This window comes from Paroedura picta, chromosome 2 (genome assembly GCF_049243985.1).
Source record: "Paroedura picta isolate Pp20150507F chromosome 2, Ppicta_v3.0, whole genome shotgun sequence".
Lineage (NCBI taxonomy): Eukaryota > Metazoa > Chordata > Lepidosauria > Squamata > Gekkonidae > Paroedura > Paroedura picta.
The window spans coordinates 164761656-164786193 of record NC_135370.1 but is presented as its reverse complement, the minus strand read 5'-3'; the positions used below and the strand labels follow the sequence as shown (position 1 = coordinate 164786193).

General features: G+C 41.0%; 1 protein-coding gene across 9 annotated transcripts in view; it reads left to right on the top strand.

The window, feature by feature from the left end:
• BCL11B (BCL11 transcription factor B) overlaps nt 1–20877 on the top strand; it is a 178816-nt gene extending 157939 nt beyond the window's left edge. For 7 of the 9 annotated variants that reach the window (XM_077323627.1, XM_077323626.1, XM_077323632.1 and 4 more), the window contains one exon: nt 10352–14451. In XM_077323627.1, coding sequence (XP_077179742.1) covers nt 10352–12363 — 2012 coding nt within the window. In that variant the 3' untranslated portion in view covers nt 12364–14451. Of the gene's footprint in view, nt 1–10351; nt 14452–17256 lie in introns of those variants that run through there. The other 2 variants (XM_077323630.1, XM_077323628.1) reach the window with 2 other exon arrangements.
• Nucleotides 20878–24538: the final 3661 nt, after the last annotated feature.

The following is a 24538-nucleotide window of genomic DNA, read 5'->3' as shown; positions in this document are numbered from 1 at the left end:
AGTAAATCATTTGTTTTTAATGGTCATTAAGAAAGGAAGTATGGTTCCCAACCTCCAGGTGCAGCCTGGATTCTCTGGGAATTACATCTGATCTCCAGGCAACAGTGATCAGTTTCTCTGGAGAAAATGCCAGTCTTGTATGGTAGGCTTAGTGGCATAACATCCCTGCTGAGCATCCTCCCCTCCCCAAACTCCAACCTCCTTGGGTTTCCACCCCAAATCTACAGGAATTTCCCAACCTGGAGTTGGCAATCATAAAAGAAAGATCTGTAAGAACACCGTAATCAGGCTGAGCTGGCTTGCCGGGAGGGCGGTATAGAAATTAAATAAATATCTATTGCTGGTTGCATTCATTCCACCAAAGTCAATTAAAAGAAAGATTTCATGGACTTTGAAGACTATAATGCCATTAGTTGTCCCTCTTCTTTCATGCCAAAGTACACAGTTCAGCTCAGGCCATGATTCGGCTAGGTACACAAATAAATATACCAGTCACTGTGACCGTTTATGCACTGGAGGTTTCATGCCGGGCTGCAGGTTGGAGTTTTAATCGTGGCAGGTTGCCCACCTCTTCATGCACCCACATGGGAAAGCATTTGGCCCGGTGCACCTCATCCGCCCCCGATTTGTGCTCCTGCACGGGAGCTGGGGCAGTGAAGTTCCCAGTGCTTAATCAGTCTGTGAGTGAAGGGCTATGAAACCACTAATGGTTTGCTTTGCATCTGAGTGAAGTAGTGTTATTTCTTTTATTTGAAAGCTGCATGTCCTGTTGTACAAACCCACAACACTTGGATTGTTCCGGAATCATGATACCCTGTGGACTCTTCTCTTTTACTTATACCCACTGCATTCTTTCATTTCCCACATGCCTTCCAAATCTGTGTGAATAGCAAAAGACCCCTGGTGGATCGGACTAAACATGCATGTATTCTGGCATCATTTGGGTTAGCCAAAAGCCCCCATGTTTCAATGCTTCATCCATGTCAAGATCTCCATTTTTCCATTTCCTTTAATTTATACGACCGTTACACATCATGGCTCTTTCTAAGCATTTTCTCTGCTCCTGTTTTTCAGTTCTTCCATCTTCAGTCTTGCAGACCTAGGTTCCTCAGATTTTTTAAATTTATGTGTCACTCTAAATTGTCAGGGGGCTGGCTTGCTGGGTCTGTATGACAAGTTGCACACGCCTGTTCCAGTGCTTCACTAGCAATGTGCCAGATGTTTGTTATAGCTTGTTTCTACTCCATCACGAAACATTTCCAAAAACATTGAATCATAGAACTGCACTAGGTCTTCCCTGATCTTTCATGTCCCACTCACACACATACATCTTCCACCAGAATCCATATCACCCAAACCAGTGGAATACAACCAATGTTCAGGAGTATAAACTGCATAAACTGCCTACCTCCTTATGCCCCCGCAGGGCACTCTGCTCTGCAGGTAAGAATCTGCTAATGATCCCAGGACCCCGGGAGGCATGCCTGGCCTCGACAAGGGCCAGGGCCTTTTCGGTCCTGGCCCCTACCTGGTGAAATGAGCTCCCTGAAGAGCTGTGGGCCCTGTCGGAGCTGAGTTCTGCAGGGCCTGCAAAACGAAGCTCTTCCACCAGGCATTTGTCTGAGGCCGGGTGGGGGCCCAGGGGCTAAGATCGGGGGCCCCTCTCCTAGGGACAGAGGCCAGTACTAGACTAGCCCGGATCCCCAGATCAATCCTTCCTATGTCCAATAAGCCATCTTCCTGCTTCTTTGGACCATCCAGTGAGCATGTATGGGAAACAGTTATTAACATTGTATCACCATTGTTATTTAATTATTGTTGTGTGGGTTTTAATGGGGAATTTTAATATTTTAATGTATTGATTTGTGCATGAAATATTGTAAACCGCTTTGAACCTGTTCTCCGAGAGCTGGTTATGCAAATCTAATTAATAATAATAATGATAATGATAATAATAACCACACTACAGCATATTCTGTGTTTTTGGGTCAGTTCTAAATGAGCTGGCCCGCTGGGACGGCAGTATAAAAGTGAGTGAGTGAGTGAGTGAGTGAGTGAGTGAGTGAGTGAGTGAGTGAGATTTTTTTGCTGGTTTGACCAGGATTAGGATTAGGCAATTAATAAATGTTTAATTTATTTTATTGTACATGTCAAATCAGAGGGGTTTGCTCCCCGTTAGTGGGAAATGGCATCGCCTTGCTCATTTTATCCTCATAATAATGTTGCAAAGTAGAGAAATTGACTGACCCATTTTCACCCAGTGAACTTCATGGCTGAGTGGGAATTTCAGCCTGGGTCAAAAAGACTGAGCCCTAGTCTGATAGTGTAACTGATATACCATTCCGATTCTACCATTGATCTTAGATTCATGAGCCGAGATTCATCCTTCTCCCAGTTTTTAATATGTACAAGGATTGCTCAGCATGGGTTCAAAGTTAAATTAACATAAATGAGTGGTATTTCTCTGGTAAGGTATGGAATGGTAAATAGGGTTTTCAGCTCTGGGTTAGGAAATACCTGGACACTTTGGGGGTGGAGCCAGGAGTGGGTGGGATTTGGGGCAGGGAGGGACCTCAGTGGATATAATGCTATGGAGCCCACCCTCCAAAGCAGCCATTTTTCCCCATTTCTCTGTCGCCCGGAGATTTCAGGTATCCCTACAAGTAAACTTGTCTGATAACATAGAAGACAAGTTTAGCATTAGAAGCCACAACTTCTTTGTTTTACAATTCAATGGTGGATTTTAAATAATAATTAAAATATCAAAACTTGAAACCTGGTAACTAATCTTCAATATCTATTCAAGGCATAGCTAACTTTATTGGAGTATAAAGCATTTATTGGAGTATAAAGGCATAGCTAACTTTATGATTGTATCATTCAGTCTTGATTAGTTTTGAAATTTATTCTTTTAGGTTTGTGGATTGTACTTTCTGTTTATAAAATGTCTGATACTGGCAAATGCTACATCTACTTTGCAGTCTCTCATTGAGCAGAAGTTATGTTTACAGCGGTTTCTGGTTCAGTGTTCCATTATTTTCCTCACCTTTTCATTGTTTAATTCTTTTCTCTTAACATCTCTGGATGTTATGATTAAATCTTATAGAAGACGTGTTAAAGCAATGCTTTTAATTAAAGCATTTTAATTCCGTAATAATGCAGTTAAAGAACAATGTTTGAGATGAGTAGCACTTTTCAGACCAAAGTAGTTTTATTCAAGGTAAAAGCTTTTGTGTACAAGCACACTTCTTTAGGTATTAGAATTAATTGTACATGTGCTATTTATTTATTTATTTAGAATATATTTCTGTGCCGCCTCTTCAGAGTTCTGCTCGAGTCGGCTTACAATTAAAAACCACAGTATAAAAAACAGGCCATTAAACAAAACCCAAGCTGTTAAAAGGTAATGCCTTTAATAGCTCTGAGGACAGTGGGAGACGCTAATCTCCATTCTTCCTTTTAAAGAGGAAATTTTTTTAAAAAATTATAAGAAATTAATCGCATTTAAGTGAAAAGCACTGAAAGGTGAGCACAGGTAATTTAATACCAGGCTAAAAAATAAGTCTTTTTAAATCAATGATTGCACATTATTTGAATCCTTTGGAGATGTTACAACAAAGTTTATCAGGAACATATGCTACCCATGATGCTTGTATGTACTAAAACTGTATGCATGTGGAAGGCACTTCATAAAGGATCCGTTTCTAGAACATTGCATATCGGGAGCATTGGATATAGCATTGTGCTCCTGTTGGTGGATTCCTGGTACAAGAGGTTGTATTGTCTAAAGGAACTTTTGTCTCATGGGATATTGTAATTCCTGATCTATCTTTTCCATAACATCCAGTTTTACTTACAGATAGGGTACATCTGCAAGTTTTCTCCACTCCAGCTTATGTTTTTCTCTTTTAAGCTGGAGACTAGGAAGTGTGGCACGCAAGAACACACAATGGATTATATCCCCTTCCTAACCCACAGTGCTGCCCCAACTCCCTGCAGAGATAAGCAATGTGTTGATGAGATGCTGAGTTTTTACATTCATTTTAAACATATTCAATCTGGCCTCACTTTTATTCAACAAAACACACCATTGACAAAGACTGTTCTTCTGGTCCAGTTATACAAAAGAATGACCACAACTAATTCACAGTCTCAAACAAAAAATTATGATTTCTGCGTGTGTGGTGAGATGAAAGGCATACCACCATTATATTGCATTTTCATTGATGCGAATGGATCTGGGTAGCAATTTTGTTTGAAAAATGAAATTTAAAAATATAATAAATTAAGATATAATCTATACATACATACATACATACATATATATATACATATACACACACACATACACACACGCACACACACACACACGAACCTCTTGTGGCACAGAGGGGTAAGGCAGCAGACATGCAGTCTGAAAGCTCTGCCCATGAGGCTGGGAGTTCAATCCCAGCAGCCGGCTCAAGGTTGACTCAGCCTTCCATCCTTCCGAGGTCAGTAAAATGAGTACCCAGCTTGCTGGGGGGTAAACGGTAATGACTGGGGAAGGCACTGGCAAACCACCCTGTATTGAGTCTGCTATGAAAACGCTAGAGGGCGTCACCCCAAGGGTCAGACATGACCCGGTGCTTGCACAGGGGATACCTTTACCTTTACTATATATGTCTGTTTTAAATTTCCATATAAAGTACTTGGGGATTATTTGTTTTGAAGTGTTTTCTATATGTGTGTGATATTATGGTAATTATTTCTAATTGTATGAAATAGACTGACCTTGATGCATGGCACAGGGAGGGGTGATGGGTGAGCATAGAGAGAGAAGAGGACCAACAGCAGGAATTTATTTATTTATTTATTTATATTTTTATGCCGCCCTTCCATACGGCTCTGGGTGGTTTACATATAACATCATGGGGTAATTACATAGAACATTACAACAGGTATAACAATCATAACATGTCAACCAGAACATTAACACTACTTTGGGTCCCCCAGTAGAAAGAAAGACATTTAACTGGAGTGGGAACTCTGAAGGGTGAAATGTATCCTGCCCTCTTCAATGAGTCCTTGTTGTAAAAAACATTTCGTATCCAGGCCAAAGTCTCAGTGAGAAATTACCATGTGTGGGAGTACCCACTTCAACTATGCTTTCCATAGTTGAAACATACACACATTCCCATTATGAACACACTGTAGTCCATCACTAAGTAAGAGAGAGAGCAATATTTATTTCCCCGGGGGAGGGGTTACTCTAAGAATAGGCAGGTGGGTTCAGCCAATAATTACTTGCATCGGTTTAAAATGTGGGATACTCAAGATCTCATTATTGAATCTAGCAAGATCCATTTGTTAGACTTCTAAGTACTGCCAGTACAGATTAGTGGTGTCTGTTATAAAAGTTAAATTGGGTGGGAAAGGCCTTGGGGCAGGAGGATAAAGTAATCTGGAGGAGTGACTGATCCTGATGATAGAGTAGAGATAAGCAGCTACTTCCCCTATGACAGTTCCACCTCCTGAGGTCACTCAGTATGCCAGTCTGAATGCAAGAGTGGTGTGTAGAAGTACTCATGCAGTTTTTCAGATGAGTGCTTTGGGGGTGTGAGAGCAACCTGGTTCATCAGTTTCCATATTTTCTTAGTGGCCTGCCAGTGAACCTAGTTGCTGACTAGCCAGAGTTAAGATAACTAGGGTTGTCCATCATTAGTACTTAGATGGGAACCACCAAGGAAAACCAGGGCTGCTACATGGAGGAAACCAATGGGAAACCATCTCTGCTCACATCTTGCCGTGAAAACCTTGTGAAGTGGAATTTCATGGGATCGCTGTGAGTCAGATGTGATTTGACAGCACTCAGTTTTAATGATGATTATATTATGAGGTCTAACAAATTCAGCACCTAGAAGAAAAGAACATTGCGGAATCCTTGACCAAACTCACTGTGGCTTATGCATATTTCTGTCTCTTTGAATCTTTGGAACAGTATTCGATATTTCCTTCCTATTCTTCACAACATCTATAAGTCTTGGGGAAATACTAGAACTGTGTTGTGTGTATTCTGTAATATGGTTGGGACCTAGAGTTACCATCCCAGATCTAAATAAGAATACTGAAAATATTTTTTAAAGTATTTTAGAACTTTAAAACACGTAATATAAAAGATAAAGCAACTGCAAATTTAATTATTGGAGAGAAATAATTTAGACAGATGTTTCCTCTATAGGCAAAAGAAGGTTTGTACATTACAAAAACTGAGGAGAGACTCATCTTGCCTTTTTTAATGTTTTCACTCTGATCCAATAAATGGGAACAAGGGGAAGCTTTAGGAGAGACACATTGAAATGGGGGGGGGGGCTTTTTAAGACTGGGAGAGAGATTAAAAAACATTGAGCTGGGGAGCGTAAACATCGGAAAATAGTTTCTGGTAGGTAGCCATTTTAGTCAAAGTGGAAATCTTCATGGTCTTTAAGACTCACATCTACGAGACTCTAAACTTACTCGTATAGAAAAATAAAGATTTAAAAAATTTACACTATTTGAAAAATTGTCTGCTGCTATGTTGGGTTTCTGGAGCCTGCTGGGAAATATACTCCTGTATGCTCCATAGGTCAAAGGGCTGAGTACATGGATATTTGTGTGGGTGTGTGCCCGTATTGGTGTATACATATAGCAACACATTGAAAACTGTATTGCAATTTTGGGTATATCCCTGAGAAATAGCTAGGCCCTCAGAGTTGTTAATATGAGTAGTTAGTTGTGGTTGGGGGTTGAGTAAATATGGGAGGGACTGAAATACATGTTGTAGGCTCTGCTCCCTTAGATGTGCGCCCCTTCATCTTCCACAGGATTAGATGCTTCAACTCTGTGGTATTTTGGCTTGCTATAGAAAGTGTGACAATGACCGTTTATGTACTTGGAACTTCACTGCCCGAGATACCGTGCAGGAGCACAAATTGGGGGCGGATGAGGTGCACCAGGCCAAATGATCCCCCACGTGGGTTCATGAAGAGGTGGGGCAACCTGCCACGACTAAAACTCTACCCTACAGCCCGGCATGAAACATCTAGTGCATAAACGGTCAATAGGAAGTCCCCCCCCTCCATTTGTGTGTACCACACTGGCAGAGTCATCTGAACCAGAGTTATATGCCCTTCTACGGCCATTGCAGTGAGTGGAAGGATGTAACTCCATTTAGGATCGTACAGTGAGCCTCCGAAGAAGGTGGCCTTACATAAAACTACAGTTAGAGAAAAGTATTTTCAAGCATAGGCGCTTTGCATTATTAGCTATGGGGATCACTTTATAGCAACATCTGACCATTCCTGGGTAGGTTGAAAATACTTAGCAAGTTTTAGAATATATAAAATGTTCAGAGTGTAATTTCAAAGACTTTTTGACATTGTTCTGTTCTTAAAAGTGAGCATCTCCACTGCTCAGGGCAACTTCGCGGCAAGATAACCATGAAGTGATAATATGGAAATGAACATTTTATTTTATTTTTTTTATTTAAGTAGAAAAAATAATAAAGGAGAGTCTAGGGAGAGCCTTTGAGGGCTGTGAAAGTGAAGTGAGGGGAAAAAAGAAGAAAAAGGGGAGGAAAATAAGCAATTCTGTCAGAGCCTTCGTAGCCGAGTAGCCTGCAGACAATTTTGCCATTGTGAACAGGGGGCAGCCGAACAGAAGAGTTTGGGGGCATGAAAGCAAAGTAAAACAAAAAGAGAGAGAGAGAGAAAAGAATCGCTACTGTTATGACCGATAACTTGTCACATCAGTATCTTGTGCCAGTAATACACCCTAATAAGCTGGTTTTGAAAGGGAATCAGAAAGCAGGAGAAAAAAAAGACTTATTCTCTCACAGAGGTGAAATTTGGGGGGAGTCAAGAATAAAAACAAAATGTCCCTGCTCCATGACGCAAACGCCAATGACCAGCGAGCTACCATTTTAAGGAAACATTTTTAAACCACAACCCCCCCCCCCCATGAACTTGGTCTTCATCCTAAATTGTAACACTTTATACTAACTTGGATTTCTGGATGCAGCCCGTTAAAGTTAGAAGTTGTTCTCACTGTGTGTGTGGTGGGAAATTCCTTCATTAGGTGAACTAGTTTTTGAAAATGCTGAAGGAAAACTGTAAAAATGGAAGACTCAATCAGTTTTGGATTATCAATTAATTAAATGTGGATAAAATGGAGGTAAAAGCACTCTGGAATTTGAAGCTGTATGCCCTTGTAAAACGTTGCTCCTAGTTTGCTGTTAGTTCATATTTCAGGAAAGGGCTTTATGAAAGTCCGTTCAAGGGTGAGCTGAGGTAAAACATATTGTTAAAAAAAGAGATTTTGACAGAATGTGCTCTATATTTTAGCCTGCCTCAGTGACCTGTCACTTTTTATATTACACATGGTATTGTTTAAGAAATATTAAAGGTCTAGGCTTTTTTGTCACGTTTAGTTTCAAGAAAGAAAAATATTAACTATTGAAAGGAATAATGGGATCACTGGCTGTTGATCCGTCTTTAGAATATTACACATATCCACGTACTGACAGGAATTCCTTTCCTCTCCAGTGCCTCATCCTAAACAGATCCTTATTTGCAGCATCTGCATATAAATTGGGTAGCCATTGCTGTTAGAAATTTTTAATTGCATCTTTTCTTCTGGGCTTGCAATAAGTAGCCATAATTATTGTTGAACAAAATGATATCAAAACAAAGAGAGAGTTCTTGCACAATATCAGTGCATTAGTATTGTGTTTGTGTGTGTATGTGGCGGGGGGGGGGAGTAGTTCCCTTAAGTGAGTGATGTCCATTGATATCCATGGATTTTGGATCTTGCTCACCACTGTGCCTTTCTTTGAGGGGGAGGGATCTAACCTACATGTTGTCAATTTCCATGTAGGGTATAGAAATCTCCTGGAATTGCAGCTAATCTCCAGATTACAGAGATCAGTTTGTTTGGAGAAAATGGCTGCTTTAGAGCAGCTGTCCCCAACCCCCAGTCCAGGGACCGGGACCGGTCCAGGATCAGTTGGTACCGGGCTGCGGCTCCTCCTCGTACTCCTCCCCAGCTGCTGCCTTGGGGGCTGCCCTGCCACTCTTCCGCCGGCTCACTTTTGGTGCTCTCCGGTCGCCGCCATGGCTGGGGCTCCCCCTCGGTGTGGCACTGTGCAGCTGCTGCTGGCAGGGGCCCCCAGTGGGCGGCGGGAAGTCAGGGGCACTGGCGGGAAAGCAAGTGTAGCAGGGGCTCAGGTAGCAGGCAGTGACATCCCTCGGCAAAAGACTACCCCCCCACCAAAGCCTCAGTAAAATTGTCAAGTGTTGACTGGTCCCCGATGATAAAAAGGTTGGGAACCTCTGATTTAGAGGGAGGCCCCGTGGAATTATTCCCCCCTTAAATCCCGCCCCTCCCCAAACCTCGAGGAATTTTTCAGGACTAAAGCTCATAGTAGGACTATGCATATTGAAGATGATTAAATAAGTTTGTGTAATGTCTGTCTTTAAAGTTAGCAAGATCCCAAACGTAGCTGCAACTTGCCTGCGCCTGACTGTTGTAGCAATGTGCAACAGAAACGAGCAGAGAAATTGAGAAACAGAGGGGGGGGGGAGGAAAAAATTCTACCGTTATTTAAAATTTCTCCATTAAGGGATGAGGTAGATATCTGGTACTTGGTAGATACTCACAATAGCTTTTTCACAAGTTAAACTGAACTATTTTGATGGCTTCATGGTCAGACCTAAAGAATTGAAGGACAAATTCTTTTTAGGTTGCCTTTTTCCTATGTAGTTGGGATTTCCAGTGCTTCTCTTTCATCAGTTGATGACCTATAGAATTAAGTGAATTCAGTGGGTTGAATTCCCACATGCTGCTTAAGCTCTTCTAGTTAATTTTATTTATTGAAATAATTTCTAGCAAAAAAGCAAGCTGTTGGTGGTTTATAAATTTTTGTTCAATATTATCTCCAGTTTTTCCCCAGTTATCTATATGTTAAGCTTTTGCATCCCCTTCCACAAAGTGATCCTCTTTCCTTCCTTCTTTTATCCTCACAACAACCCTATGAAGTATATTCAAGTCACCGTCTCAAGCTCACCACTTAGTTTGATGGCTGTTTGAGGATTTGAACAAATAATTCTGAAACTAACTTGGAATTCTACTGGAGCGGATTTGCTGGGTTCCAGTGAACCATAGTTCACTGATTTGCTATATCATAAAAAAGATTGTGGATAGGCAGGAAATATTTTATTAGTATTTTTTTTTAACTCAGAAAGACCATGTAGGAAAAAATGGTATTTAGAAGCTCTCGTGTGTGACATTTTTTTTGATAGTTTGTTCTCTCTCTCTTTGTTTTTTTTCCTTCTAGGTAAAGATGAGCCTTCAAGCTATATTTGCACAACATGCAAGCAGCCTTTTAATAGCGCTTGGTTTTTGCTTCAGCATGCCCAGAACACACATGGATTCCGCATCTACTTGGAAACAAGCCCTTCGAATAGCTCCCTTACTCCACGCATCACCATCCCTCCTCCTTTGGGACCCGAGACTGTTGCACAGTCCCCGTTGATGAATTTCCTTGGCGACAACAACCCCTTTAGTCTCTTGCGAATGACAGGTCCCATCCTGCGTGATCACCCTGGCTTTGGTGAAGGTCGGCTCCCCAACACACCTCCCCTCTTCAGCCCTCCACCTCGTCATCATCTGGATCCACATCGCCTTAGTGCCGAAGAAATGGGGTTAGTTGCCCAGCATCCCAGTGCCTTTGATAGAGTCATGCGTTTAAACCCCATGGCAATCGAGTCGCCAGCGATGGATTTCTCTAGAAGGCTTCGAGAACTGGCAGGGAACAACTCCACCCCTCCGCCAGTCTCTCCCAATCGCAACAACCCTATGCATCGCTTGTTGAATCCTTTCCAGCCAAGCCCTAAATCACCCTTTTTGAGCACTCCACCACTGCCACCGATGCCCCCAAGCAGCACTACGCCTCCCCAGCCTCAGGCGAAAAGTAAGTCCTGTGAATTTTGTGGGAAAACGTTCAAGTTCCAGAGCAATCTCATTGTTCACCGACGCAGTCACACAGGAGAGAAGCCCTATAAATGCCAGCTCTGTGACCATGCTTGTTCCCAAGCCAGCAAGTTAAAACGCCATATGAAAACACATATGCACAAAGCTGGGTCCATGACAGGGAGGTCAGATGATGGACTGTCTGCTACAAGCTCCCCTGAGCCTGGCACAAGTGAGCTCACTGGAGAAGGACTAAAGTCTAGAGAGGCTGATTTCAGGAATGAGAGTGATCCTTCCCTAGGGCATGACAATGAAGAGGAGGAGGAGGAGGAGGAGGAAGAAGAGGAACTGGAGAATGAAAGTAGACCTGAGTCAAGCTTCAGCATGGACTCGGAACTCAGTCGTAACCGAGAAAACGGCTCCAAATCGCTGCCAGATGAAAAGTCCCTTGTCCTAGGAAAAGTGATAGAGAATGTAAGCCTTGGTACCATCCAGCAATACAACGACATGCTGGCCGAAAAGCAGAAAAGAGGTGTCTTCATGAAAAGGTCCTCTGATCAACGAGACCTCTGTCCTCGAGACCTCTGTCAGAGAGACACTGGTGATGAAGACTCAGTAGTGGGAGAACTTGACCGCACTGAGGAAGGGACAGTCAATGGGAGAAACTTTGGTCCTGGCGAACCCTTTCCAGGCCTATTCCCTCGCAAGCCAACCCCTATCACAAGCCCCAGTTTAAACAACTCATCAAAGCGAATAAAGATAGAAAAAGATTTGGACTTACCACCAGCAACAATAATACCTTCCGAAAATGTTTACTCACAGTGGCTGGTAGGATATGCAGCATCAAGGCACTTCATGAAGGATCCGTTTCTAGGATTCACAGACTCCCGACAATCCCCCTTTGCTACTTCTTCTGAGCACTCCTCAGAAAATGGAAGCCTGCGTTTCTCCACTCCACCAGGTGATATGCTGGATGGCGGTCTCTCAGGGCGCAGCGGGACGGCGAGCGGTGGCAGTACACCCCACATCAGCGGACCAGGCCCCGGTCGACCCAGTTCAAAGGAAGGGCGGCGGAGCGATACGTGCGAGTACTGTGGCAAGGTGTTTAAGAATTGCAGCAACTTAACGGTGCATCGCCGGAGTCACACGGGAGAGCGGCCTTACAAATGTGAGCTCTGCAACTATGCATGTGCCCAGAGCAGTAAGCTGACGCGTCATATGAAAACACATGGCCAGATAGGGAAGGAGGTCTACCGCTGCGACATTTGCCAGATGCCCTTCAGTGTTTACAGCACCCTGGAGAAACACATGAAAAAGTGGCATGGCGAACATTTGCTGACAAATGATGTCAAAATTGAGCAGGCAGAAAGAAGCTAAGGCCCCCCACCGGGTTAAAATCAGGGGTCTAGGTAACATTTAAGTTGTACAGTTTAACTATTGCCAACCGAGAAAAGCTGACCTAACTTGCCTCCATAAACGTAACTTAGGATAAATATGGCAGGTGCCAGAATTTGGCACTTAAATATAACCTGTGTCTACAAAGATCTAGTAAACCTGAGGATTGGTTAAGGCAGTAAAAATTGTGAAGCCTTTTAACTGTGCAATAATTTCTGTATTTATTGGGTTATTTTGTATTTTTTTTTTTTGGCATGTGCAGGTATTTTTTTAAAGACTTTTTTTTCTGTTTTAAATTTCCTTTTACATTTTTGTTAGGTATCCCATTCTAATTTCCCCCAGTAGTAACCTGAGATTATTTGCATTACAGGGGGAGATGCATATCAATTTAAATTATAATTTTAAAAGGCCGCTGCTTTGGTGAATCTTACGCTAAGCATCTGTAATTTCTTGTGAAGAAGCCAACATTTTATGTAATAATTTTGTTCTCTTTTTCTCCTTTGATTTTTGCCCCTTTGGGGTATCCCTTTTTTAAAAAATTAAAAATTAAAAAACCATTTGGACATTAGAGAAGATGAAGTAGTATGGCGGATAACAATCTTAAACATTGTAGCACTTTCTTTTGGATTTGGATCTAATATGTAGCACTGAGGCTGCCACTAAAAACAGAGGCCTTTAAAAAAATTATTTGCAAACTTTCAGAATTAATATTATGAGAGCTAAAAAAAAAACTGGCACAGGTATTTTCTGATGGCAGCTATATGCAGGAATGCAATAGCAACAGTTGTGCATGATTACTAAGGACATTTGCTCCCATTACTAGTAGTGTATTTTCACCTTTCTGCCATTAAAAAAAGTAAACAGTTCCTTAAGACAATTTGGGAGGCCGGACAGCTGCATGCACAGATTTTTGAAAATACAACTAAAATTAAGCTTTGCTTGTTTTTCACACATACATCAACTTATTTGAGATCTGGTTCACATAAAATGTAATGCGCACATAGCTGCAGTTACCAGTTGATTACCTGGATTTGTGAAATTGTTATGACTACCCCAGAGCAAGAGCAACAATAAGAGTAACTGATGTTATCCATTGGATGTTAGTTTGTTTGTAAAAAGGCTGTTCATACACACACATAAATACAGTTTTGTAGTTCTGTAGTCCTGATAGGTTAAAGGATTATTTTGATAGATTACTATAGTTGGGCTTCCTATGTCATATCAGCCAATTAGGCAATAGTAAGAGATGTTCATTCTATCACAAGTTGACACTCTAATCACATATTAAACTGGGCAAAATGTACCTAAGGATTTCCTCTGCTAGATCAGCCAGATGACTGGAGGAGAGTTGATAGCAGGAACATGAGAGGGCTTGACATCATCTTCACCACTACATCGCTTTTTGGGAAAGCCCAGAAGTGACGTAGGGTGTCTCTAGGAATTGCTGGAAAATCTGTGGTAAAACCATAGAATTTTCAGTGATTCCTAGAGGTACCCTGCATAACTTCGAGGTGTTTCTCAGTAGTGATGTAGTGGTGCAGATGATGCTGGATTTTGTTTGTTTGTTTGTTTGTTTCATTCTTTAAATTCCCCCACTGCCAGTGGTGATTAGTAACTAGGACTACAAATGGGAGGACACGCACCTTAGCAGGATGACTGGCAGCCCTAGAACTCTCAATGGCCCTATAAACAGACATTTCAGAATTCCTTGTTGAATTCTATGTGGTTAGCTAGCATAATCATACATTTTTATCATGCTGAGCCCCACAGATGTAGTTATGTTGCAGCAAAAACAGACAAGTAACTTATGGTACCATAAAGATCTTGATGATTTTAAGGTATCAAAACCTCCTCAGCTGTTTTTGCATCCACATGTTGTTACTGTGGTTCAGAACCATAGAACAAGGGACTCTGGTTGGGAGGTCCTAAAATGCATCAAGGCCACTTCCCAGTACACTGCTAAGCCATCCCAGTAGACTCACAAAATCCATATTGTGGTGTGCCACAAATGGAGAGTAAATAAGTTACTACAGTGCCTGTTGAACAGGCGGGTCCAGATGACTAAGTCAAGTAAGCCAAACTATATTTCCTTAGGCTGATTCTGCCCTTCCCAATGCCAAATATTGTCATTGTATGAGATCATTTCAAATGCAGTCCTAGGAGATATTTTATCCATTGTTCTTGGTACCAATTCTCCAAACACAAGCACTGTTCTGTGACCTACTTGTAGATTTTTCCTCATTACATTTGTTTTCAAATGGCCACTCCTTGCAAAGGGCGAGCATGTGGTTGCTATCATCCTACTGCTAGACACATACCATGCCTAAGGTTGCCTTACTGCCAACAAATGGAACATGGTGTTCTATCAAGGGCTAAGCAGACCTGTTTATGCCACTTTAATGGGGCTACGTCATGAGTGTTGTGAAAAAATACCTAAGCAGTCCACAATCCATGTGCGGCAATTTGCCTTGAGCTGGTTGGTCACAACTATGCTGCTGCTTAAAGTTTAATATCAGCCAGAGTGGCCAACAATGATGATAGGTGGCTGCTGTAGTTTGGACTTCCATGGGTAATCTTTTAAGGAATATTAGCTCTATATTAGACAGATGTGAACGGGATAAAAAAATGTTTTCCTTTGTCATTGCATGCCGGGTCATATGGGTGATACCAGTGCAGGTATATTCAGGCATTACAGTAAACTGGAGTTTCTGAAACAAGTTCTAGTTTATCAGGCAGAAGTATAAACCCTGGTTTGTGCCTAAACCCAGGTTCGTCTATCCAAAAAGAATATTCTCCTTACACTCTGCAGCTTTGAGCTCAGCAGACTGGTTAGTGAATTAAGACATCATAGCAAACCATTTAGGACAACTACGGACCCTAGACTGAAATTCCAGTTGGGTACCGACCATCAAATCTGGTTTATCACACTCTCTGCTTGCAAACATCACATTGAACTGGTGTTTCATCAAATCGTAGTTTAGCCTGTTATCTGAACGCTGCCAGTGTGCAGTTTCCTTACTTCATAATTGGGAACCTGGCCTTAGTCTAATTCAATGCATACCAATTATTTAAACAGTGCTCCAGAAAAAGAAACAGTGACAGCTGTTATACATAGGCTAGGTGCTAGACCAGATATTTTCAGGCATTTTGACAGTGAAATGAAATGTTTTTTTTTTCTCCTCATATAAAGCACACATTCTTTCTGCTTTTGAAATTCCTGAATCTGAGTCCCATAACAGTCTCAGAACTGATATTCCGGGGCTGATCATTTCATTCCAACCTCCTGGTATTCTTTGCAAAAACCTACTAAAGGTTACCAGGGGTAGTCAAACCGCGGCCCTCCAGATGTCCATGGACTACAATTCCCAGAAGCCCCTGCCAGCATTTGCTGGCAGGGGCTTCTGGGAATTGTAGTCCATGGACATCTGGAGGGCCACAGTTTGACTACCCCTGGTTTAGACTAAAAACAGAGTGAAGAGATTTTGAAAGTTTGAATTTCCTCTGGATGTTTATGAATTTAGCATTTTGAAAATAATATTTTCAGTTCCAATTAAACACCAGTCACTGTTGTTTAGGGTTCCTGATCATCCCTTACTTACATTAAATAGAATCACTTTTGACAGTAGCTTGCACCCCTTATAACATGACAGACCATCCTTCACAGGGAATGCTCAAAGTCTTTTGAATTTCATAAAAGATTGAGAGCATCCGTGTTTCTTCTTGTAGAAATTGCCACCTGACAGCCCACTGCATTCTGAACCTTCTCACAGCAAATAGTTTAATCCTAATAACTTGCTCTTATTGTCAGGAATTCATATGCGTCAGAGTGTGAAGTGGCCATCCCTAAGGAGACAGAAGTTAGAAAGGATATGAATACCTTTCTCATGTCAGCTGCCTCCTCACTTTTGACCTTCTCCTTTTGTGATTGTTTCTGTTGTTTCTAGAAAGTTACAGCGAAGGCCAGTTTGGGGTTCAGCAGTCGACTGTTTTGATTTGTGGAGTTCATTGGGAGCTCTTATTCCCCCTCCCCACACTAATTGAAGCATCAGGCACAAAGTCTCTCTGAACTTTCTTCCACTTCTGAGTATATTGATCAGGTGGGCTCTCTGAATTCAGTATTTCTCTTGCAATGTGTTTGACAATGCTGTGGGCTAATTGGACTCTTGTTCTTCACAGGCATTAGCTCTCATGCATTTAGAGAATATTGCAGGCCTATATAAGTCTGATTCTTTTTCTTTCCATTTTTAAAATCTGCCAGACCAGAGTAGGTGCCCCATATCTGAGTTGCCCGTCTTTCCTTGCAACTTTGTTGATCTTAGAGAAGCCCAGATACATGTATTTGTTCATGACCTCCAGATCAATCTTTATTAGGCCCTGGTTTGAGAACTGCCAGTTTAGTCTATCAAGTCAAGACAACTTAAGAATTATACATTTTGGTTCTGTTGACCCGCACTTTAAAAAAGAAATGTTTTTGTTTGCATTTAAGACCAGCGGCTTCTGAACAAGAAATTATAGCATTTCGTTTTTGTTTTTTTTTTGTCTTTGCTTGGCCCAGAGGTGGGTGAAATGGTTAAAGAGGACATCTGAGATTAAGTGTCAGTGTTGCTAAGCGTGGCATTCACAATACTGGCACTATAAAGAAAATAATAATAATAATAATTTATTGGACAGTTTTTCTACTGCCATTCAATTTGATGTGAGTGCCTTGAAAACTGATCTTCCTATTTGAGTCTCGTGAGACAAATGCAAACCCTTTTGTGAAATGAAAAGACTTTAAAGAAAAGGTAGAACAAGGAAAAGTATGTTCTGTAGGGTAAAAACAAACAAAAGAGCCACATTTGCTTTTTTTAAAAAAAAAAAAAATCCTGGTTGAAGATAGCGGACATGAAAATGACATAAGACCCAATCAGATGAAGATGTATACCCAGCACAACTTCGGACGTCCATTTGCTGAATTGTTTTCAGCCTCTCTTTTTCTTTTCAGGACAACGCTGCTTAGGAAATGGAATGGAAATGATTTACTGCTGAATTAAAACTCAAATGACACAAAATTGCAAGTGGTTATCATTGAATGAAAAAAAAATCAGGAACAACGGTTAATTTTTTTAAAAGTTAAATTTAGTGCACTCTGTCTTAAAATACGTTTACAGTATTGAATACATACAAGGGTAAAACATTGTGTGTATTGTGTGTTTGAGCAATCTCTCTTTTTTTTCCCCCCCTCAAAGTTTGCTTAATAGGTTATTAAAAATGCCATAATGGCCATGTGTATATTGTTTTCTTTTGGTGACGGGGTTTTAGTATATATTATATATATTAAAATTTCTTGATTACTGTAAAAGTGGACCAGTATTTGTAATAATGGAGAATGCCTGGGCATTTTACAAAACCAGAAAGAAAAAAAAAACCTTTTTTCTCTTTTTTCTTGAAAATGTTGCAGTAAAATTTAAATGGTGGGTCTATAAATTTGTTCTTGTCACTGTAACTGTAAAGTCTGAGTTTTAGTAAATTTTTTTCTGCCTTGGGTGTTGAATTTTTATTTCAAGAAAAAATGTATAGAAACTTGTATTTGGGGATTCAAAGGTGACTGCTACACCATGTAGAAAAAGTATGTAGAAAAAAAGTGCTTAATATTGTTATTGCTTTGCAGAATTAAAAAAAAATCACATTTCTGACCTGTACCTATTTTTATCTCTTTCTCTCCCCCCCCTCCCTCCTCCCATCTCCCTCTTCTGGAATGGATATTGATATTGGTTGATTCCTATAATGTAGGCACTTGCTGTATTTTTACTGGAACTTGTAATTTTTTAACTGTACGCTTGTCCTTTTAAAGGGATTTAATGTACTTTTTTTGTTAGTGAATTTGGAAATAAAAATAAAAACAAACAAACAGGCTGCCATAATATATTTTTTTAATTTGGCAGGATAAAATAGTGCAAAAAAATAATTTGTATGTCAAGACCTTATTGTACAGAAGAAGAAAAAAAAATAAATGGGTTGTTTAACGACCTTTGAGTAAAAGAAACAAAACAATAATTGATTTTTTAATTATTATTTGGGGGGGGGTTGTCAGGTTTTGTTTTTGTTTTGAGGTTTTTGTTCACAATTTCAGTTTTGTGTATATGTATATATATTTTCTGTTAGAAATGGCCTACAAAAAAAAAACGTGCTGTTCCTACAGGGCAGTCATTACTTAGAAGCTGCCTGGACCCCTTGTATCAAGGCCTTCCCAGGTATAGTAGAACTAGGATGGATGGCTGTTGCCTGTTATTGTTCAATGAAATTAAAATTTTGTGAAGACATTTGACATTCCATAAATGCCCCTTCATAGAGACAGGGAGGTGGTTTTTCTCAACAAATGTTAGCTTCCTAGCCCTGATCCAGAAAGCTGCACACCTTGTGCCCAAAATTCACAACGCTACTGGTTTTGAGAAATCTGATCACCTACTGAAGGGTGGAAGGTTGTGCATTCAGTCTTTCCACCACCGACAAACAGGTGACTCACCATGTCATCCTTTCCTGCGCCAACCACTTGTTGGGGTACCCTGTCCTGCAAGGTTTTGTACTGCACAACACACTCCTTTGCTTAAGCAGAGTTCAGACTGGAGCTCTCCAGCTGGACCAGGGCCCATTCCGCACTCATTGGATAATGCACTTTCAGTGTGCTTTGGCAGGTGGATTTTCCTGTGCGGAACAGGTAAATCTACTTCTAAAGTGCATTGAAAGTGCATTATCTATTGTGTGCAGAATAGGCCCAGGACTTTGCTCCATTACTGATTTTACCCCTTCTCCCCTTCAGATGAAGCAATTTTAAAATAATGGTGGGGAGGGGAGAAGTTACTGCAAGGTACTGTTGTTACCACTATAAATTGGTTTGAAGTAAAAATTGGTCCAGGTGCATCCCTTGATTTCCCTCCCCCTCCATGTCAGAATGGGACCGTGTACAGGTTTTGCCAGTCCATGTTCTTCTGTCTGCTTTGCTGCTGTTGACTCCTAACTGTACATTCCATAAATTTCGGAATATTTGAAGGACTGGGATGAAATTCTGTGCCTTTTAGCTAATTTACACTTCTTCGACTTCTCTACACCCTTTGTTTGCTTGCTTGCTTGGGGTGGGAGGGGTAGAGAGGGTCAAGGCATGAGAAAACTCAATGATGACTATTGATTATTTTAAAGAAGTGGGAAACAATGGGGCATTTTCATGTGGTGTTTGAACAAATGGCAGTTTATGCCAAATGCATGGAACTCATCCCAATGTCAGGAGTGTGTTGCAGAACTTGGAATTGTTATTTCCTACCTTGTCCCCCTTCCAGCTCTTCAAAATTTGGGATAAGGTTATGTTACTGTCCAGATGTGTTTAAGCATCAGGAGACCTAAGATATCAAGCGCAGCTTCTTATGGCGTATTCCAAAATATCATACAAATACTGCTTTCCTTTGTCCTGGCATAAATCCTGAAAATTCAGGATGGATACACTGGAGTAAATTCATGTGTAGAATTACAATCCTCCTTAGATACCCCTTTTTTCCAAAACCAGTTCAGCAAAACAATCAATTCACATTTTATATTGCAGTGAATTGGCTTAAGAGATCCTCACAGCCCTTTTGTGTGCTCACAAACTTAAGCTTTGGTCCACCAGCAGCTGTCAAGAAACCAACACAAATCACTCTGAAGCACAAACACTGTGTTTAGTGAAACCACAATGACCCTCCCATCCTTCCTGCTTTTTAGGAAACCTGCTTTGCAAGGCCATAAGCACAATGTGGCAGATCTACCAGAGTTATGTCTGCCTCCATGATTATTGTTACAGTTTTAAGATCAGCAGAATTGAATAATGTTAAGAGAGCCTCAAAATCAATATTTGGAACATTACTGGATGATACTCTAATTTTTGCCCTTTTTTTAGGATGTAAGGTTTAAATACAAAACAAAAACTAGTTGCACCCTTCAGCATTTCATCCTAGTCCTGACCCAATACAGTCCAAGGTTCTGTTTTTTTTCACAGGTAAACTCATTTTATGGTGCTCTTTGTACTTTAGAACTGCAAAGCAAAAGTAACATTGATTTTGGTTGTTTGCATTTGTACTGGCAAGGCAAACTATTTTTATTACCTTTTTCTATTATTGTATGAGCTTTCGTTGTTTACTTGGAGGTTTTGTCTTTTACTACAAGTTTGGAACTATTTATTATTGCTTGGTATTTGTGCTCCGCTTTAAAAAAAAAAGAAAAGAAAAGGGAGTACTTTTTTTATTATGGATTAAAATGTTGAGATGGCGGGAGGTCATTTCAATATCACATAGCGAAATATTTATTGTTCCTTTTAATTCTCTGTACAAGACTTTCGGCCTCTTCCCCCCCCCCTTCCCTTTACTGTCACATTGTTGAGTTCAGCATGTGTCTACCATTTCATTTGTACACTCGTTCAAAACGACGTTTGTTCCAGTTTCGAGTTATATTAAAAGAATAATAAATCGGACATTTGACTTGATCTCCAAAGATTTGTCTTTTACTGCTTATTTGGAATCAGAAGGAGTTCGAATTATTTTAAGACTGACATTTTATTTATCAGAAAAAAAGAAGCTGCTCTAGTTTGGTCCCAGTTAGGCTCCAAGTTAGTGAAGTAATTTCTTCTTCCATACGAGTACTAAGAGCCATTTAAAACCAGACAATATTCCTATATGGATGGTTGAAGACTCCTGTTTAAAAAGCAGAACTAGAGTTCATAGACTGCAAGGACTGATTAAACATTAGGCATGTCCCTTTCTTGCCAAACCCATGACCAACTTGCTCATGATGGTGCTATGTCCAGTGATGTGTGGATGTAGCCATGGAATAAAATGCAGATTTTACCATCAATGGGATTCTCGGTCCTGTTTTATCCAAATGGCTACTAGGAGCATCCTGGACAGAAATTAGTATTTCCATTTATTGATTAGTATTTCCATTTATTGATCCTTCCCCTTCCTCAGAGTAGCTAACAACATAACCATGACAATAAGAATAGCAGTAATAAAAACATAATATAAATAAAATCCAATTAAAACTGCAACACACAGCGAATTAACATGTTTTGTATTTTAAAAAATCAAAAGTATTGATGGAAGAGTCCACCAAAGTGACAGTGGAATGCCTGGTGGAATAACTCTGTCTTACTTGCCCTGTAGAACTCAAAAGAAGTCCTCAATCAATGCATTCCAACAGGTCAAGCCCACAATAAGAAAGGCCCTCAATCGTGCATCACTCAAAATAGCGAATCTAGGGTTAGGTAACACCAAATGCCCAGGTGTGGCAGAACAAAAGTACTGTGGGGGGGGGGGGGATGATGAGTGGTCATAACAGGGTCACATATGTTGTCCCCAATGAGAAGGATCTGTTCTTGATGGATCACAAGCTTGCCACCTATCATCTTGCCTCAAATATGGTAAAGTTACTAGCTGAGGGTACCGATTACACAGTATCAGCCATTATGTGGGTGAACATGTTTCAGGAAGAGGTGGGGTAAAAAATAGCCATGAGAAAGCCCAAGATGCGGTGGACTGGTTTCAGCAATGGTAAGTGACCAGTAGCAACTTAGTGGAACTTGAATGGTACAACCTTGTGAATTGTGGAGAGTGAAAGTTGGGTCACGAAATAGTGTTTGTGGGGGGCTGTCTACAGCAGGTGTGGAAATAATTGTTTTGGGGGGAGAGATTTTACTAGTGTTTGTTCAAGAAGAGGGACAAGTATAGGTGAACTAAGGGCCTGAGACCTTGTGGTCCCATAGCTGTGGAAGACTTAAAAATGTGAGGTCTACCATTACAGAGCTAGAATATCTGAAGACCAGGGCTTGATACTTCAGAGGAACCTGGGGCTCACACTGACTTTGGCTCATCATGGATGGTTCTTTTGTCTAGAAACAGCACCTGGCCTATTTAGTCTGGTATACAGAGATCAGCAAGCAAACCTTTGTAGAATATGAAGCTTAAAGTGACCTCTTGCATTTTAAACTGCAGTTAAAAATCATAAGTCTGTTGGGGAGAAAGAATTAATTTTTGCTTCTTGCCAGATGGCTCATAGGTCATCTGTTAGGCCAACTCTTGCTTTCTGTCCCTGGGTCAATATGGTTGTATGCTATCTCAATCATCGCTCTTCCACTTTAGAAACGTTCATGACTTGGGTTCATATTTCTTGAGTTATGGACATAGACAGTGGTAGATTCCCAGTGAACTGTGTGGATCCCTACACCTTGAATTCATCAGCCTGAATGCTGCAAGTGAAATACCAGCATGGGTTGATGGTACATACTAACAAGGGACCTATATAATCATTGTTCCACTTTGTACATACTGGAGCATCACCTATTTGCCAAGAAAACCAGAGTCCAGGATCACCTTTAAGACCAACAAAGATTTATTCAGGGTGTGAACTTTCGAGTGCAAGCACTCTTCCTCAGACTATGACGAAGAGTGCTTGCACTCAAAAGCAAACGCCTTGAATAAATCTTTGTTGGTCTTAAGGGTGCTACTATTGTGCTACTTCAGACCAACACGGCTACCCATTTGAATCTATTTGTCAAGAGACCATCATAACAAATTAAGTCTATTTTCAGTAGCCGTAAACCTTTGTCAAAGTCAATCAACCCACACTTGCATAGTGACCATTTGGAATAATTAACACACACACAAAGCTGCCCTGTATTGACACACTGTAGATCTTTCTATTTCAATATTCACTAGATGGATGGACAATGTGTCTCCAGGGTCTCAGACAGAGGTCTTTCACATCACCTGCTACTTGAACCCTTAAGAGTAATAGCCAAGGATTTAATTTAAGACCTTGTACATAGGGATCGTGTGCAATTTTCGTTACATGTGAAATTGGTTGTCAGAGATCAGCTGACTCACCAGAAGATGATTTGTGCGGGTCACCGTGTACCTGGTAAGTTTGCAATGTTGGTAGCTGATGATGCCATGTCCTGAGGGGGTGGACTGCAAGAATGCACTGCTGATTTCAGAAACTCCTCCCAGGTACCAGGCTGTAATTGCATGTATTTCTCCAAGGAACTCTGGGTAAGCTTCATATCCCCATGACGGAGTGAGTTTTAAAATCAGGATCAGATGTGAACTTGCACAGTTCTTAAAAAAAAAACAAAACGAAAACAACTTGTACCTGATTTCCAAACCATCATACACAAGCAAACACCCTCTCTCATATGCATGCCACGCCATTCCATCTGGCTGTTTCCGAAACAAATTGGCATCTAGACAAAGGCAATTATATCCAGCATTTGAAAGTGGAACATAAGGGACAACCTAGTGGATCAGAGCAGTGGTCTATCCAGACCAGCAGCCTGCCATATCCAGTGGCCAGTCGGAGCAACCAATGGCATAGAAGCCAAGACCCCTTGGTGGTGATTCCCATTTGCATGCAGATATCTCCTTTAGTCCTTTTGCCTAGCAGCCATTGATGGACCTGTAGGACTCATGGAAAGCAATAGCCATCAGCTTCTTATGTTTTCACATCTGCCAGTAGTGATTTTTTAGCAAGCAATTTGTGGTGAGAATTCCAAATCCATTATCCCAGCCTCAGATGGTGGGAAGGAAAACAATATGCTTTAAGCTTATTACCTTGCTTTAGAAGAAGATACCAGTCCCATCTCTGCCGTCATAGGGGAACTAATTCCACCATGGCCCATCGTCCATTTGAAACCCAATTAACATTCAAACAGTCCAGATTGATGGGTGGTGCATACCAGGGAAAGTATGGAATTCTTTCAACCATGTTTTGTAATTGGAATCATGGTCTGTTCTGCTGAGATAGTTAAACATCCGCCTGATCCCAGGCACTGAGAACATGGTAGCTGCATTACAGATGGATTCATTTCCCTTGGCCTTGGACTCACATCGACATTCTACGTATCAATGCATTTTCATTGAATCAGAATCGTAGAATCATAGAGTTGGAAGGTACCTCGAGAGTGTTCTAGTCCAGAATGCAGGAAATGCACAACTACCTGCCCACCCACAGTGACGCCAATTCCATGTCCAGATGATGCCTCCCCCCCAAAAAAAAACCAGAATCCCTGGCCCCCCAAAAAACCCAGAATTCCTGGCCAGTCTTTTCCCAACAGGCCCAGGGTGTTACATAACTCTTCACTGCCCGTGTCATCCTTTCAGCA